Below are 16886 nucleotides of genomic sequence, written 5' to 3' on the forward strand. Positions count from 1 at the left end.
TTGATGAAACAGCATTGAACCTACAAATTGCTTTGGGCAGTATGGCCATTTTAACAATATTGATTCTTCCTATCCATGAGCAATGACTGTTTTTCCATTTGTGTGTGTCGTCTCTGATTTCTTTTAGCAGTGTTTTGTAATTCTCATTGTAGAGGTCTTTCCCCTCCCTGGGTAGCTGTATTCCTACAAATTTTATTTTTATTGTGGTAAGTTTTTTTTTTTTTTTTTTTTTGAGATGGAGTTTCACTCCTTCTGCCCAGGCTGGAGTGCAATGGCACAACCTCTGCCTCCCAGGTTCAAGTGATTCTCCTGCCTCAGCCTCCCAAGTAGCTGGGATTACAGGCACCTGCCACCACACCCAGCTAATTTTTTGTATTTTTAGTAGAGACAGGGTTTCACCGTGTTGGCCAGGGTAGTCTCAATCTCTTGCCCTTGTGATCCACCCATCTCGGCCTCTCAAAGTGCTGGGATTACAGGCATGAGCCACCGCACCCGGCCTGTGGTAATTATAAATGGGATTGCATTCTGGATTTGGCTCTAGCTTGGATGTTATTGGTATATAGAAATGTTGCTGATTTTACTACATCGATTCTTATATCTTGAAATTTTGCTAAAGTTGTTTATCAGAACAAGGAGCTTTTGGGCAGAGACTATGGGGTTTCCTAGTTATAGAATCATATTGTCTTCAAACAGAGATAGTTTGACTTTCTCTCTTCCTGTTTGAATGTCTTTTTTTCCCTTGCCTGATTCCTCTGGCTAGGATGTCCAGTACTGTGTTGAATAGGAGTTGAGAGAGAGCATTTTTATCTTGTTCTGCTTTTCAAAGAGAATGCTTCTAGCTTTTGCCCATTCTGTATGATGTTCGTTATGGCTTTGTCATAGGTGAGTCTTATTATTTTGAAGTCTGTTCCTTCAATGTATAATCTGTTGAGGGTTTTAACATGAAAGGACATTGAATTTTATTGAAGGCATTTTATTCATATATTGAGATAATTATTTGTTTTTAGGTTTTAATTCTGTGTATGTGATAAGTCACGTTTATTGATTTGCACATTTTGAACCAACCTTGCATCACAAGGATGAAGCCTACTTGATCATGGTAGATAAGCTTTTTGATGTGCTGCAGAATTTGGTTTGCTAGCATTTTGTTAAGGATTTCTGCATTTATGCTCACCAAGAATACTGGTCTGAAGTTTTCTTTTTGTGTTGTGTCTCTGCTAGGTTTTGGTATCAGAATGATCCTGGCCTCATAAAATGAGTTAGGAAGGAGTCTTTCCTCAATGTTTTGGAACAGTTTCAGTAGAAATGGTACAAGCTATATATATACACACACACACATATGTATATACACATACATATATACATACATATATATACATATATACACATATATACACACATATATATACATATATACATATATATACACATATATACACACATATATACATATATATAAATATATACATATATATATACACATATATATGCGCGCACACACACACACACATATAGAAAACAGAATTTGACTGTGAATCTATCTGGTCCTGGGCTCTTCGTGGTTGGTAGGTTTTTTATTAGTGATTCAATTTTGGAACTCATTATTGGTCTGTTCCCATCCTAGACCAGGATATTTCTTCCTAGTGCAATCCTGGGAGGTTTTATGCTCCCAGGATTTTATCCGTTTCTTCTAGGTTTTCCACTTTGTGTGCATGGAGTTGTTTATGGTCACCTCTGTCGAGTGCTTTTTAATATTTCTGCAGTATGAGTGGTAATGCCCCTTTTGTCATTTTTTTCTTTATTGGTCTGGCTAGTGATTTATCAATGTTATTTATTCTCTCAAATAACCAATTATTAGATTCAACGATCTTCTGTGTGGTTTTCCACATCTCAATTTCCTTCAGTTCAGCACTGATTGTGGTTATTTCTTGTCTTCTGCTAGCTTTGGGTTTGGTTTGCTCATTTCTCTAGTTCCTCTGTGTGTGATGTTAGGTTGTTAATTTGAAATCTTTCTAACTTTTCGATATGAGCATTCAGTGCTATAAACTTCCCTCGTAACACTGCTTTAGCTATGTCCCAGAGATTCTGGTATGTTGTATCTTTGCAATCTTTGGTTTCAAAGAATTTCTTGATTTCTGCCTTAATTTCATTGTTTACCCAAGAAGTCATTCAGGGGCAGGTTGTTTAAATTCTATGCTTTCATGTGATTTTCTTAGTATTGATTTATATTTTATTGCACTAGGTCTGAGAGTGTGGTTGGTATGACTTTGTTTTTTTCAGTTTGCTTAGGACTATTTTATGGCCAATTGTGCAGCAAAATTTAGAGTATATGCCATGTGCACATGAGAAGAATGCATATTCTGTTGTTCTGGGGTAGAGGGTTCTGCAGACATCTGTTAGGCCCACGTGGTCAAATGTCAAGATTCGATCCTGAATATCTTTGTTAGTCTTCTGCCTCAATGATCTGTCTAATACTGTCAGTGGGGTATTGAAGTCTCCTACTATTCGTGTGTAGTCATTTAAGTCTCTTCATAGGTCTAAAAGAATTTGCTTTATAAATCTGGGTGCTCCTGTCTTGGGTGCATCTACATTTAGGATAATTAGTTCTTGTTGAATTAAACTCTTTACCATTATGTAATATTGACATGGTTTGGCTCTGCATCCCTACTCAAATCTCATCTCGAGTTGTAATCCCCACATGTCAAGAGAGAGCCTGGTGGGGGAGGTGATTGGGTCATGTGGACAGGTTCCCCTATATGCTGTTCTCATGAGTTCCCATGAAATAGTGAGTTTGCATAAGATCTGATGGTTTAACAATGTGTGACAGTTCCCGCTTCACTCTCTCTCTCTCTCCTACCACAATGTAAGATGTGCCTTGCTTCCTCTTTGCCTTCTTCCATGATGGTAAGTTTCCTGAGGCCTCGCCAGCCATGCAGAACTGAGTCAACGAAACCTCTTTTCTGGAGGGATGCGGGCTCACACCTGTAATCCCAGAACTTTGGGACGCCAAGGCAGGTGGATCACCTGAGGTCAGGAGTTCAAGACTAGCCTGGCCAACATGGTGAAACCCCATCTATACTAAAAATACAAAAATTTGCTGGGCATGGTGGTGGGTGCCTGTAATCCCAGTTACTTGGGAGGCTGAGGCAGGAAAATCTCTTGAACCCAGGAGGCAGAGGTTGCAGTGAGTCAAGATCACACCATTGCACTCCAGCCTGGGTGACAAGAGTGAAACTCCATCTCAAAACAAAACAAAAACAAAAACAAACAAACAAACAACTCTTTTATTTATAAATTACCCAGTCTCACATAGTTCTTTTTAGCAGTGTGAAAATGGACTAATACAAATGTTCTTGTCTTTTTTTTTTTTTTCCCTGACATAGGGTCTCACTCCATCACCCACGCTAGAGTACATTGGCAAGACCTCGACTTACTGCAATCTCTGGCTCCTGGGTTCAAGCAATTCTAATGCCTCAGTCTCCCAAATAGCTCGGATTACAGGTGCCTGTGACCACATCTGGCTAATTTTTGTATTTTTAATACAGATGGTTCTACCATGTTATCCAGGCTGGTCTTGATCTCCTGGCCTCAAGTGATCCACCCACCTCGGCCTCCCAAAGTGCTGGGATTACAGGCATGAGCCACCATGTATGGCCTTGTCTTTTTTTATTGGTGTTCATTTAAAGGCTGTTTTGTCTAAAATTAGAATAGCAGTCCCTGCTATTTTTCTGTTTTCCATTTGCATGGTAAGTTTTTCCCCATCTCTTCACTTTGAGCCTACTGGTGTCACTGCATGTGAGATGGGTCTCTTATAGACAGCATACAGATGGGTCTTGCTTCTTTATCCAACTTGCCACTCTGTGCCTTTTAATTGGGGCATTTATCTCATTTGCATTCAAGGATATTATTGACATGTGCAGATTTTAAACTGCACATGTCTGACTCAGATATTTCAGGTAACTGTTCTGCCATCTCTGAGAGTCTTTCCTCAGCTTGGTCGATTCAGCTGTTAATACTTGCAATTGTATTCTGAAATTCTTGAAGTGAATTTTTCAGCTCTATCAATTCAGTTTGGTTCTTTCTTAATATGGCCTTTTTGTCTTTATCTCTTGTATTGTTTTCTTATATTCCTTAGAGTGCTAGGATTGGGTTTTGTCTTTCTCTTGAATGTTGATGACCTTCATTACCATTGTGTTGTTAGCTGGTTATCATGCAGACTTGATTGTGTAGTTGCTTTATAGAGTCAATGGTCTACGTACTTAAGTGTGTTTTGTGGTGACCGTAACAGTCTTTCCTTTCCATATTTAAAGCATTCCCTAAAAGACCTCTTGGAAGGCCGGCTTCATGGTAACTAACTTCCTTAGCATTTGCTTGTCTGAAAAGGATCTTATTTCTCCTTCACTTATGAAAGTCAGCGTGGCTGGATATGAAATTCTTCAGTGGAATGTATTTTCTTCAAGATTGCTGAATATAGGCCCCCAATATCTTCCGGCTTGTAGAGTTTCTGCTGAAAGGTCTGCTGTTAGTTTAATAGAGTTCCCTTTGTAGCTGACTTTCCCCTTCTCTAGAACTGCCTTTAACAATTTTTTTTCTTGCATTTTGACCTTAGAGAATCTGATGACAATGTGTGTTGGTGATGGTCATTTTGCATAGTATCATAAAGGGGTTCTCTGTATTTACTGGATTTGAATGTTGGCCTCTCTAAAATTGTTGAGGAAATGTTCATGGATGATACCCTCAAGTATGTTTTCCAAGCTACTTGTTTTCACTTCCTCTCTTTCAGGGACAAGAATGAGCCATAGATTTGGTTTCTTCACATAATCCTATATTTCTTGGAGTTTTTGTTCATTCTTCTTTATTGTTTTTTCTTTGTTTTTGTCTGACTGAGATATTTCAGATAACTGTTCTGCAATCTCTGAGATTCTTTCCTCAGCTTGGTTGATTCTGTTAATACTTGCAATTGTATTCTGAAATTCTTGGAGTGAGTTTTTCAGCTCTATCAATTCAGTTTGGTTCTTTCTTAATATGGCCCTTTTGTCTTTATCTCCTGTATTTTTTTTATATATTTCTTAGAGTGCTAAGATTGAATTTTGACTTTCTCTTGAATGTTGATGACCTTCATTTCTATCCATATTCTGAATTCTATTTCTGACATTTCAGCCTATTTCAGCATAGTTAAGAACCATTGCTGGGAAACTAGTGTAGTTGTTTGAAGACAAGAAGATACTCTGGCTTTTTGAGTTGTCAGAGTTCTTGAGATGGATTTTTCTCATCTGTGTGGACTGATGTTCCTAAAGTCTTTGACACCGCCATCGTTTAGATGGGTTATTTTGCTTTCATCTTCTTTGAGGCCCTTGGGGATTTGATTATGGCATAATATGGGTTCAGTATACTGTTTTTAATTCTGCTCCTGGGTTTTGCAGGATCCCCTTCTGATTACTGTCTCCATGCCCACAATTCTTCTGTAGTGTGTTGTGGTCCACAAGGCTCCCTCAGGCAGATAGACTCCTATTGGCAAACAGGCTTAATCTCCTGTCCAAATGCTTCCCAGGAGAACATAGGGTTGCACCTGCCCAGAGAGTTCAGGCAGAAGTGGGACCACTGGGCTGGAAGTTCTAGCAGATGTGGGCCATCTGGCTATGAGAAGCTGGGGTAGGTAGAGCTGCCCACCCTGCCTTTGGGCTGTTTCCAGAGCAACAGGAGGTGAAGCCCCTCACTTAATCAGGCCGTGTAGGACTCTGGTCCAGAGGCTGTAGCTGGCATGGCTCACCTGGTTATCAGTGATAGGGATAGGTGGGTTCACCAATCCTGACATCTGGGTGCTTCCTAGAACAAGGGACTATGCTCTAGGGCTGAGTTCACACAAGTGTGACCGCTGGGCCAGAAGCTCTAGCAAGCATTGCCCTTCTGGCTATCAGTGAAAAGGTTGGGTGAGGTAGCCCATCCTGCCGTCTGGGCATTTCCTGGGACAATGGGAGGCTGCAGCTGCCAGCTGAGTTCAAATCAAATCAGGACCACTGGGCCAGAAGCTAGCACCAGCACCGACTCCCATTTGGCAGGTAGGGTACAGCAGTCTTACTACTCCCAGGCACTACAACTACAGCCTCCACTGGAGCTACCATGCCAGATTCTGGTCTGCTATGGGGCCCAAGGCTTGTAGATGGTCCCTTTATCTCAAGAGTTGCCCCCACTAAATGTCCAGGTGGTTCTATGCCTCAGCCTAAAAGCAGGGTAGGGGAAATGTGGACAGGGGGAATCAGGCAAGGAGATTCTCTCATTTCAAGTTTTGCACAGGTACCTGTGGAGAACATGAGTAACCCAGGGGTCTCTTACTCACTTACCCTGTCTCATGTCAGAGAGGTCCTTCTGGCTCTATGACAAGCCCAGACAGGCTGGTGCTGGCTTCACAACTCCCTGCTCTGTCCCCCTGCTACCTTGATGGATCCCAATGTGGTTTCTCTAATGATCAGCCTTCAGGGTGAGTTTTCACTAGCTATTTTGTTTCTTTTCCATAAGAGCGGTGCTTCTAGTCTGCCATCTTGGCCCAATCCCCTTCGAGATTTTTATTTTGAAAAGGTAAATCATCGATTTAATTTCACTGGATGTTTCATATAAAGACACTATCTTCAAAAACTAATTATATTTGCAAAGCAAAAGAAGAATAAAAACAGTATGTGTAATTATCATTTACGTTCTGAATTTCAGAATTTTTAAGTCTCAAACACAGGAACATTTTTAGTAATATATTAGGTCAAACCTAAATTGACTAAAATTATCTAACTGAATTCCTAGCCTAAGCAAAAGTCTCATGAATCCATTTTATTTCTTTTTATACTTTATGTTGCCTTTTTGTAAGAAAACAATTTATAGCAATTCCAGAATTTTATTTAAGAGGGTATTGTTTTAGCTAGGGGTCTCCAGAGAGACAGAAACAATAGAACACATATAGAGAGAGAGATGAGGGGATTGATTTTAGGAATTGGCTCATGTGGTTATAAAAGTCAAGAATTTCCGTGATCCGCCACCTGCAAGCTAGAGAAACAGGAAAGCAGGAAGTATAATTCAGTCCCAGTCCAAAGACCTGAAGATTGGTGATGGAGTCAATGGGTTGCCAATGGTGTAAGTCCCACTCTGAGTCCAAAAGCCCCAGAATCAGGAATGCTGATGTCTAAGGGCAGGAGAAGACAGATGCATCCATTCAAGCAAAGAAAGCAAATTTGCCTTTCCTCTACCTTTTTGTTCTATTCTGTCCCTCAATAAATTGGATAATGCCTGCCCCTCTGTTCTTGCTTGCTGCCTACTTTATCCATGGAAACCCATAGCAAATTAATTATTTTAAATTAACTATTTTAAATTTCCATTCTGATAATTCCAACATTTCTGCCATGTCTGATTCTGATGCTTGCTTGTCTCTTCAAATTGTTTTTTTTGCCTTTTAGTAACTTTTTGCCTAGTAATTTTTTCTTGAGAGCCAGATATAATGTACTGGGTAAAAAGAACTGCTGTAAACAATAGGTCTTTAGTAATGTGATGGTAAGTTGTAGGGGGAGTGGTCTATAGTTGTATACAGTCATGCATTGCATAATGACATTTTGGTCAATGACAGACTGCATATATGGCAGTGGTCCCATAAGATTACTAAGATTACAATACCATATATTTATTGTACCTTTTCTATGTTTAGATGTGTTTAGCTATACAAATATTTACCATTGTGTTACAGTTACCTACAGTGTTGAGTACAGTAAAATGCTATACAGTCTTGTAGCCTAAGAGTAATAGTTTATACCACATGGTTTAGGACTATAATAGGCTATACTATCTAAGTACATGTAAGTACACTCTATAATCACCTAACAAAAATCACCTAACAATGTATTCCTCAGAACATATTCCCATTAAGAAGAGACTTATGACAATAATTATTTCTGACATTTAGTGAGCTTGTGCCTCGAGACTATGAACTTTACAAGTGTTCCTCAACTTTGTTCTACATCCTGCTTTAGGTGGGGTAGGATGGCTAGGGTGGGCTGAAGTTGGGTACTTCCCTTCTAACAGGTGAGTTAGTCTCTGATAAAACTCCAGCAGGCTAGGCTCTGAGTAACTAGTTTCTCCTGAGGGCAGACCTTATTAAAAAGAACAGAGCGCTCTGGCACATTTTAAAACAGTTTATTTTATTTTCCTCCTTCCAGAAGCATGAGGGAATTTTTCTCCAATATTTAAGGTAAGATCTTGGTTCATTTCCCAGATATAAAACTCACAGAGAAACATGGCTCCCAGGTGAATGTATCCCCCTGGAGTTTTTAGCTCTCAGATGTGCCCACACTTAGCAATTTGTTCATTAAAGTTCAGGTTTTCCTGCTCCAGCACTGTTTCCTGTGCAGGTTTTTGCCTCATTGTGTTGTGATTCTCTGTATCCACCTGTCTTTTGCTCCAATTTGAGGGGGAACAGTTTGCCCCATGACATCACTTCTCTCAGGGATCTAGAAGAATTGTCAATTTTTCAGTTTGTTCTTGTTTTCACTAATTAGGATGGAGTGGTTGATTTTAAGCTTCTTACATGAGAAACCAGAAACTATAAGTCACATCCATTTACTTTTAATTTACATGTGTCTTTACATTTAAAAGGTTTCTTGTAGACAACATATAGTTGGTTATTGTGTTTTGATCCACTCTGACAATCTCTGTCTTTTTGTTGTGTTTAAGCCTTTGATATTTAAAGTTATTATCTATAAAGCTGGATTAATATCTACTATGTTTGTTACTATATGCTTATTTTAAATAAAAAAATTTAGGATTAGCCCTAAGAAAACAGTCACAAGTAAGATTTTGGCACATTACTGATATAAACCAATTTTGGGTTAAATTCTAAGGAATAGAGGCTTTTCCCTTTCTAGACAAAGTGTTTTTCTAAGCCTATGCAATATATCTGTAAGTAATGCCATACAACAAATGGTGTCTTGTTACATTCTGGATGATACAAAAGGTTATGTCTTTCATCCTGAGAAAGAAATGCTCTGTGTTCAAGGTCTGGGTCTAAAACAGATTTTGTAGTACGTGACCTAGGGCTGCAGTAAAGATAGACAGCAATGAACGCAAAATACCTAATGCATATGTGTCTACAAATGGATGGACTAACAGATTTAACATAAGGAACACAATAGCAAATCAATTTAATGCCCTTTATTTTCTGATGAGTGCCAAGTCGCTTACTACATAAATTACAACAATACCAAGTTTTCAGTTAATTGTTTTCTTAAAAGATCACAGACCAGATGGCTAAACAACAAACATGTATTTCTCACAATTCTGGAGGCTGGAAAGTTCAAGATCAAGATGTAAGTAGATTCAGTTCTGTGGAGGGCCTGCTTCTTGGTCTGCAGATGGCCGTCTTCCCATTGTATCATCCAGTGGCAGTGAGCAGAGATTGGAGAGCGAGCTCTCTTGTGTCTCAGCTAAAGTCACTAATTACATCCAAGGAACTCCACCCTAATGACTTATCATCTCCTAATACCATCACATTGAGGGTTAGAATTTCAGTATAAAAATTTTGGAGGGGAGGGCACAAACATCCAGTCTACAGCAGTGACTTTCTTGTAATCTCAGAAGTCTTCTTACATAACCAAATTGTTGTTCAGATGTTCAGAATTGACTTGAGTCCTTTGTGATTTATTAACCATTAATTTAAAATTCAGTTAACTTGGGGATGTATTGAAAACTTGACAATGAGAAACTAATTTTGCTATATATTAACTTTAACTACCAAAAAACCCACTACTGTTAATTAAGTCACCACCCAATCCCAATCACTTTTCATACATTATCTCATTTAATCCTCAAAACAACTAGAAGTATTCATTTTTACTCTGATTTTGCCAAAAATAAAGTTAAAGCTCAGATGTGTGACATAACTTAAGGTCATTCAGTTAGAAAAGAGCAGAGCTAATATTTGAGTTCAATTGTGTTTGGCTCCAAGACAAAAAATGTTTCCATTTCGTTGCGTAAGCTCAAATATATCTCTCCTTGCAAAGATATGTGATCAATACCACATAATCAGACTTGAAAGTTTTCCATGGTGTTATCCTAAGTGATTTTGATGCATTTGAGTTTGCATTTCTTCAAGTTTCTCATAAAAAGTTTGACTCAATTGTTTAAATGCCAGGACTACATTGTCATGCTCATTTTCACATAGTTCACTCAAGGAATCACTGCATAAATGATAATAATAATAAAAATAATAATGAGCCCACATTTTGATAACAAGCAATATTATTAAAAGGTTAGCAGAAGTAATTCCCCCCAAAACCTATCAGATGTAAATATGGAGAAAAAGTATGCAGAGTATTAACAAAATGCACAGTTATCTTTCTTATAAAATCTTTACAACATACGTCATGTATCTTGAGAAAAATAAAGATATATACCTTTACACAGTTCTTTTGTTTTTTCTTTTTCTTTTTTTTTTTTGAGACAGAGTCTCGCTCTGTCGCCCAGGCTGGAGTGCAGTGGCGTGATCTGATCTCAGCTCACTGCAACCTCTGCCTCCTGGGTTCAAGCAATTTCTGCCTCTGCCTCCTGAGTAGCTGGGATTACAGGCACCCGGTTAATTTTTATATTTTTAGTAGCGATGGGGTTTCACCATCTTGGCCAGGCTGGTCTTGAACTCCTGACCTCGTGATCCACCTACCTTGGCCTCCCAAAGTGCTGGGATTTCCGGTGTGGGCCACCGTGTCTGGCCACAGTTCCTCTTTATATTATACCTAAACTTGCTCTGTGAGTATTGTAAGACTACAGAATTCCATATTCTTGGACCCTAGAGGTGTTATTCAACTTCTTTTCTTCTCTCTACGCATCTCATGAAAGCCATATGGACTTCCTAATATTGGACCAATTATTTTTAAAAACCCACAGTCACCCAATTCAGTGAAAAAAAACTGTCCCTATCCATATATCTTAGGATAGAAACTAGGGTGAATGAGAGGAGACACAGAAAAGTGAGTCTCTCAGCTACCTGACATGCTATTCGAGCACCGAAATCAATTGTGATTTGACATTTTGCCATCCTTTTTGTCTTCATGCTCCACCTTACTGACTCTTGAGCAGAGTTTCAGTTTTTTACTAGTCCTCAGTGGCTGAATATTAGGAATGATCACATCTTTATCTCTAAGTCTGAAATTCCTCCAGAGTTTCAAACCTATTGTTCTCTCTGACTGCTCAACGTTTCCCCCTGGATGTCTTATAGATAACACATGTGACATTTTAAATTCCAACTCATACTTTTTTATTGTCAGTTCCCAAGTCATCATCATGTATTCCTTACTTTCATTAACATCATAATTAACCAAATTAGAAACCCAATTTGTCATAATATCTCTTTCCCCATTGCATGAGTTCCTCCTCTTAAATATGTCTCCAATTCTCATCATTCATTTCTGCCACCACTGTCTAATTCAAGCCTTCATTTTCTCTCACCTGGAATATGGGTATAGCCTCCAGCTTTAGCTCCCTGCTTTCATTTTCTCTACCTCTTGAGTTAATCTCTATACTCTGCCAGAATAATATCTCTAAAACATAGATCTATGTCATACTCATCCTTAGAAACTCCCCTGCCTCACCTTTGTCTACCATTTTAAATCCATACTTCATCACATAACAAATAAGACCCTTCGCATATACAACCAAATTCCTATCAAAGACTCCACACTCACTTCTCAGCATTTTCCCTGATCCCTGTCACAACCCCCACATTCTGTACTTCACCATCATTAGCTGGGGGCCTATCCTTGAATACATTAGGACCTTTAATATTTCTGTACATTTGGATACACTATTCTCCCTGCTTAAAATCTGACTACCCTAATTATTCTACTTAATTATCCTAATTAGCTAGAATTATATTTAGTATAATTAATCTACTTAATGAATTTTCACTTCTCCTTTAAGACCTGATTGGAAATTACATCTTCTATAATGCTTTTTCTGATTATAGTAGCATTAATCATAAAGTTATTTATGCTATCTTAGTATTTTGTGTGTAACTCAATCATAGCACTTACCACATATGACTGTCTACAAGAAAGTTTCTCCCATGACATTGAAGTGCCTGGAACAGTGCCTCTAACACAGTAAGACCTTGATACTTTTATAATTGAAAAATGAATGAAGGAATTATTTTTCCTGTTTAAACTCTTGAGATAAGTTTAAAATCTCCAAAGTTTCTCAGGCTGCTCAAAGAGGTTGTAGCTCTGATAGCTATAAGCCACTTAGGGCCATCCTAAGACTTTCACTCTTTGTAGAAAGCTTCCCAAAGGGTCAGGCTCAGCTCAGACCAAGGAAAACCACAAATGTGTCCTCACTAACAAGGAACTCTAAATAAATATTCTCCTTCCAAAACTGAATTTATGTGAAAAACCACATACACTTGATAAAGAAGTAAGGACTAGAGACAAGGAAAATGGAGCTAGACAAAAACTATATGTCTAATGGAGCATAGAGAAAGGAGTGCTCACAAAGAGTTCATATTTGCTTGGGTCTCTGTTGAGCATTGGGCAGATGAACACAGGAAATCAACAGGAGATGTCAGGGTCTGGGAAAGGCACCGAGTATGAGAAAGACTTAAGTGCTTTGAAGTAGATCTAAACCAGAGACCTACTGAAGTTATTTGACTCAGTGTGACTGCTCAGCATTGGTAGAACTTGAGTACAGTGAGGCACGGAGATTTATGAAGTCATGAGGAAGTGCCTTCCAGGCTCTGATCTGAATGAAATTCAATTACAAATGGATTTGAGATGAATCTTAATTAAAAAAACAGTGTGACAGTGTCCTGAGGAATGGGTCTACAGAGCTTTGGACAACTGAGTTGTAGAGAACCTGGGAGGCTCAATGGTATCTTCAGAGTGCTCCTTCATGAGAATCATCAACTTACACAAAGGAACAGCTATATGTTTGTTAAAGTACCATTAAATAATTGAGAAAATCAAATTCAGCATGAAACATACCTGATAGCCTGAATGCTGAATGCAAAATCTTTCAAACACTTTAAAAGCTGCCCCATACGCATCCTAAAGAGAACAACATTTCTTAATTAAAAAGTATAAAAACATAAACATAAAAGAATTAACTCAAACTTTAATAGTGGTCTGTCCATGGCAGTTAATTTATCTGCCAAATACATTCCCAGTTAAGACTTCATTCTATTGTATTAATCATAACGAAATTGAGAGGCATAGGTAAAAACCACAAAAAAAATTGTTAAACAGATAATTTGACCATCATCAAAGGGGGAGGGTGAAACATAAAAGTAAAGCTTAGAAGGGTCAATGAGGACTAGAGATTAGGGTGAAAATAAAACAAGCTGATAGACTAATGTTATTTCTACTAGACTAACGTTATTTCTACTTACTTCTTCTACTTTCTTAGTTCTATTTCTACTTTCTTAGTTCTTCACAACTAAGAACTAGACCTAAGAAAAACAGATGTAGCTCAAGATTTGTCAAGGATGGCAGAACATTGAGCAAGACGGAAAACGAGAGTTGCCTGGTGCTCATCTCCCCCACAGAAAGGAACCAAAACAACAAATTAACAATTCTATTTCAACTGGAGTGACTCGGTATGCTGGAGAGCACCAGGGGAGCACCAAAATCCCTGCGGAGCACAGGAGGCCAAGATAGCACCATAGAGGCTATGGAGTGAGGCACCCTGTCTCTGCCACACTGTCTCTCCTACCAGGAATGACTGGGAGTCAGGATGCTTCTTCTTAACAGGAAAATGGTATGCTAAAGACTTCCAGGGGTTTCCACAGTCATCACAGATGCCAGAAGTTTTTGCTACAAGACAGTCTCCCAGACCTCACACGCCCAGAATCTATTTTGGAGAGTTGCTACAAGTTTAAGTAGCTACGTTGCCCCCAAGTAAGACCCCACATTGTGTATCCCCCTCCTTCATGACCTAAGCAGCTATGGCATGATGACATTTTGAAGGCCAGTAGCCACTCTCTCTCTCCATCCCTGAAGCCGCACTATCATTTCAAATTCAAAGCTACGTGCCAGCCCACAACCCACTGGGGAAAAGGCAGACATGCACAGCAAGAAAGCCACTGAACAGGTGGCCAGGTCACTACATCAGTGCATACTCATGCTGCATACCCAGAAAAACCACCATGCCTGCACCAACCCATGCCAAGCCTGGCACCAGGGCAGAGGTGCCCCCCCACTCCTGGAAAGACTGCTGCATGCCAGCCAGCCCCGCATGCATGTACATGTGCCTGGCCTGACAGCCAGTTCAGCAGAGGCCTCGCCTTCCCAGGGACACTGCCACACAGCCAGCAGGCCCACTAGACATGCACTTGGCCCAATATCCAGTTCAGCAGCAGCCTGACCTCCCCATAGACACTACCACATAGCTAGCCAGCCCACACATGCCTGCACTCAAACCAACAGCAGTCCAACAGTGGTCCTACCTCCCCTGCAGAGACACTACTGCACAGCTGTCTGGCTCACTGTACCCACAGATACCCAGCTCAAGAGCCAACCTGGTGATAGCCTCACTTCTCTGAAGAGTTCACCATACAGCCTGCTGGCACACTGAACCAAAACATTTGCCTGCCCCAAATAACCAGCTCAGTGCCCCCTCCCCCAGCAAAACTACACCACCAACATCTGTAGCCTATCCTCCTGTAGATATCATACGAAAGAACCAAAGAAATCTTGGAGCTAAAGAATTCAATGCATTAAATTTAAAAAAGAATGTGAGCTTTAGCAACAGACTAAATCAAGCTAAAGAAATAATTTCTGAACTTGAAGACTGGTCTTTTGAAATAACCAATCAAGGAGGGAAAAAGAATGAAAAGGAATTAAGAAACCCTATCGGATTTATGGGATACCATTAAATGAACAAATATTCACCTTATAGGGGCACCAGAGGGAGAAGTAGAGAAATATTTTGTTATTATTAACAAAATAATAGCTGAAAACTTCCCATGTCTTGGGAGATACATGCAGTATCTAAGAAGCTCAAACGTCCCCAATTAGTTTCAACCCACAAAGATACACTCTGAGGCACATTATAACCAAACTGTCAAAAGTCAAAGACAAAGAATTCTAAATGCTGCAGAGAAAAGCATCAAGTCACATATAAGTGAATCCTCATGAGACTATCAGCAGATTTTCCAGCAGAAACCTCACAGGCCAGGAAAGAATGAAATGATATATTCAAAGTACTGAAAAAAAAAGAAAAGTCAGTCAAGAATACTATATCCAGGAAAGCTATCCTTCAGAAATGAAGGAGACATAAAGATCTTCCCAGACAAGCAAAAGCTGAGGAAATTTATCACTACTAGTCTAGGCTTACAAAAAATTAAGGGAATGCTACAACTAAAAATGAAAGAATGATCATTACTATCACAAAAATATTCGAAAGATTAAAACTCATCAATAAAAGTAAATTCATAATCAAATTCAGAATAACCCTATGTTGTCTGGGTGCTACGGAAATCCTTCAATTCTCTAGTCCGAAAGCTTTAAGTCAAAATGGTCAAAAAACAATAACAGCTACAATTAATGACTAAGGAATACACAATAGATAAAGACGTAAATTAAGTCAACAAAAACAGAAATTACTGTGGGGAAGCAAGAAAATCTAAAATATTTTTATGTGACCAAAGTTAAGTTGTTATAAGCATAAAATAGTCTATTATAACTACAAGACTCTTTATGTTAGCACATGATAACCACAAAGAAAGAATTTAGAGCAGGCACGCAAATAAGATACAAGAAGGAAATAAAACTTAGCACCACAGAAAACCACCAAACCACACACATAAGCAACAGCAGAAGAATAAAGGAACAAAGAATCTACAAAACAACCAGAAAACAATGAACAAAATGGCAGATGTAAGTTCTTACCTACTTATAATTACCTTGAAAATAAATAGATTAAAGTCTCCAGTTAAAAGATACAGAGTGAATGGATTTTATTTTAAAGGTAACATAGTAAAACCCTGTCTATACAAAAAAGAAAAATAAAAAATTAGCCAGGTTTGGTGGCGCACACCTGTAGTCCTAGCTACTCAGGAGGCTGAGCTGGGAGGACTGAATGAACCCAGGAGTTTGAGACTGCAGGGAGCTCTGGTTGTGCCACTGTACTCCAGCCCCGGTGACAGAGAGAGACCCCATCTCTTAAAAAACTAACTCAACTATATGATTGTATGCTGACTACTAGAGAATCACCTCACCATTAAAGACAAGCATAGACTGAAAGTGAAGGAAGGGACAGAGATATCCCATGCAAATAGAAATCAAAACTGATCAGGAGTAGCAATACTTATATCAGATAAAATAAACTATAAGACAAAAACTATAAAAAGGACAAATAAAGTCATTATATAATGATAAAAGAATCAATTCAACAAGAGGTTGTAGTACTGTAGTTCTATATACCAACACATCCACATACATAAAGCAAATATTATTAGATCTAAAAGGAGAGATAAAATGCAGTATAATAATATTAGGGACTTCAACAACCCACTTTCAACAATGAATGGGTCATCCAGGCAAAAAAAATTAACAAGGAATCATCAGAATTAAACTACACCATAGACCAAATTGACCTAATAGCCTTTTTTAAGAGACAGGGTCTTGCTATGATGCCCAGGCTAGTCTTGAATTCCTGACCTCAAGTGATCATCCCACCTCAACCTCCCAAAGTGCTGGGATTACAGGTGTTGGCCACTGTGCCTGGCTGATTTTTTTTTTAACAGAATATTCTATCCAACAGCTTCAGAATACACATTTTTCTCAACTGTACATGGAATATTCTCTTGGATAGATCATATGTTTGATCACAAAACAAGTCTGAACAAATTTAAGAAAATAGAGATCATATCA

General features: G+C 38.9%; 1 protein-coding gene across 12 annotated transcripts in view; it reads right to left on the reverse strand.

Annotated features, from left to right (window-relative positions):
- Positions 1 to 8886: 8886 nt before the first annotated feature.
- Positions 8887 to 16886, reverse strand: part of DDX60L (DExD/H-box 60 like) — a 119544-nt gene continuing 111544 nt past the window's right edge. For all 12 annotated transcript variants that reach the window (XM_030918211.1, XM_030918206.1, XM_030918198.1 and 9 more), the window contains 2 exons: positions 12999 to 13061; positions 8887 to 10208 (listed from right to left, as the gene is read on the reverse strand). In XM_030918211.1, the coding sequence (XP_030774071.1) occupies positions 10079 to 10208; positions 12999 to 13061 (193 nt within the window). In that variant the 3' untranslated portion in view covers positions 8887 to 10078. The remainder of the gene's footprint in view (positions 10209 to 12998; positions 13062 to 16886) is intronic.

Source organism: Rhinopithecus roxellana, chromosome 2 (genome assembly GCF_007565055.1).
Source record: "Rhinopithecus roxellana isolate Shanxi Qingling chromosome 2, ASM756505v1, whole genome shotgun sequence".
Classification (NCBI taxonomy): domain Eukaryota; kingdom Metazoa; phylum Chordata; class Mammalia; order Primates; family Cercopithecidae; genus Rhinopithecus; species Rhinopithecus roxellana.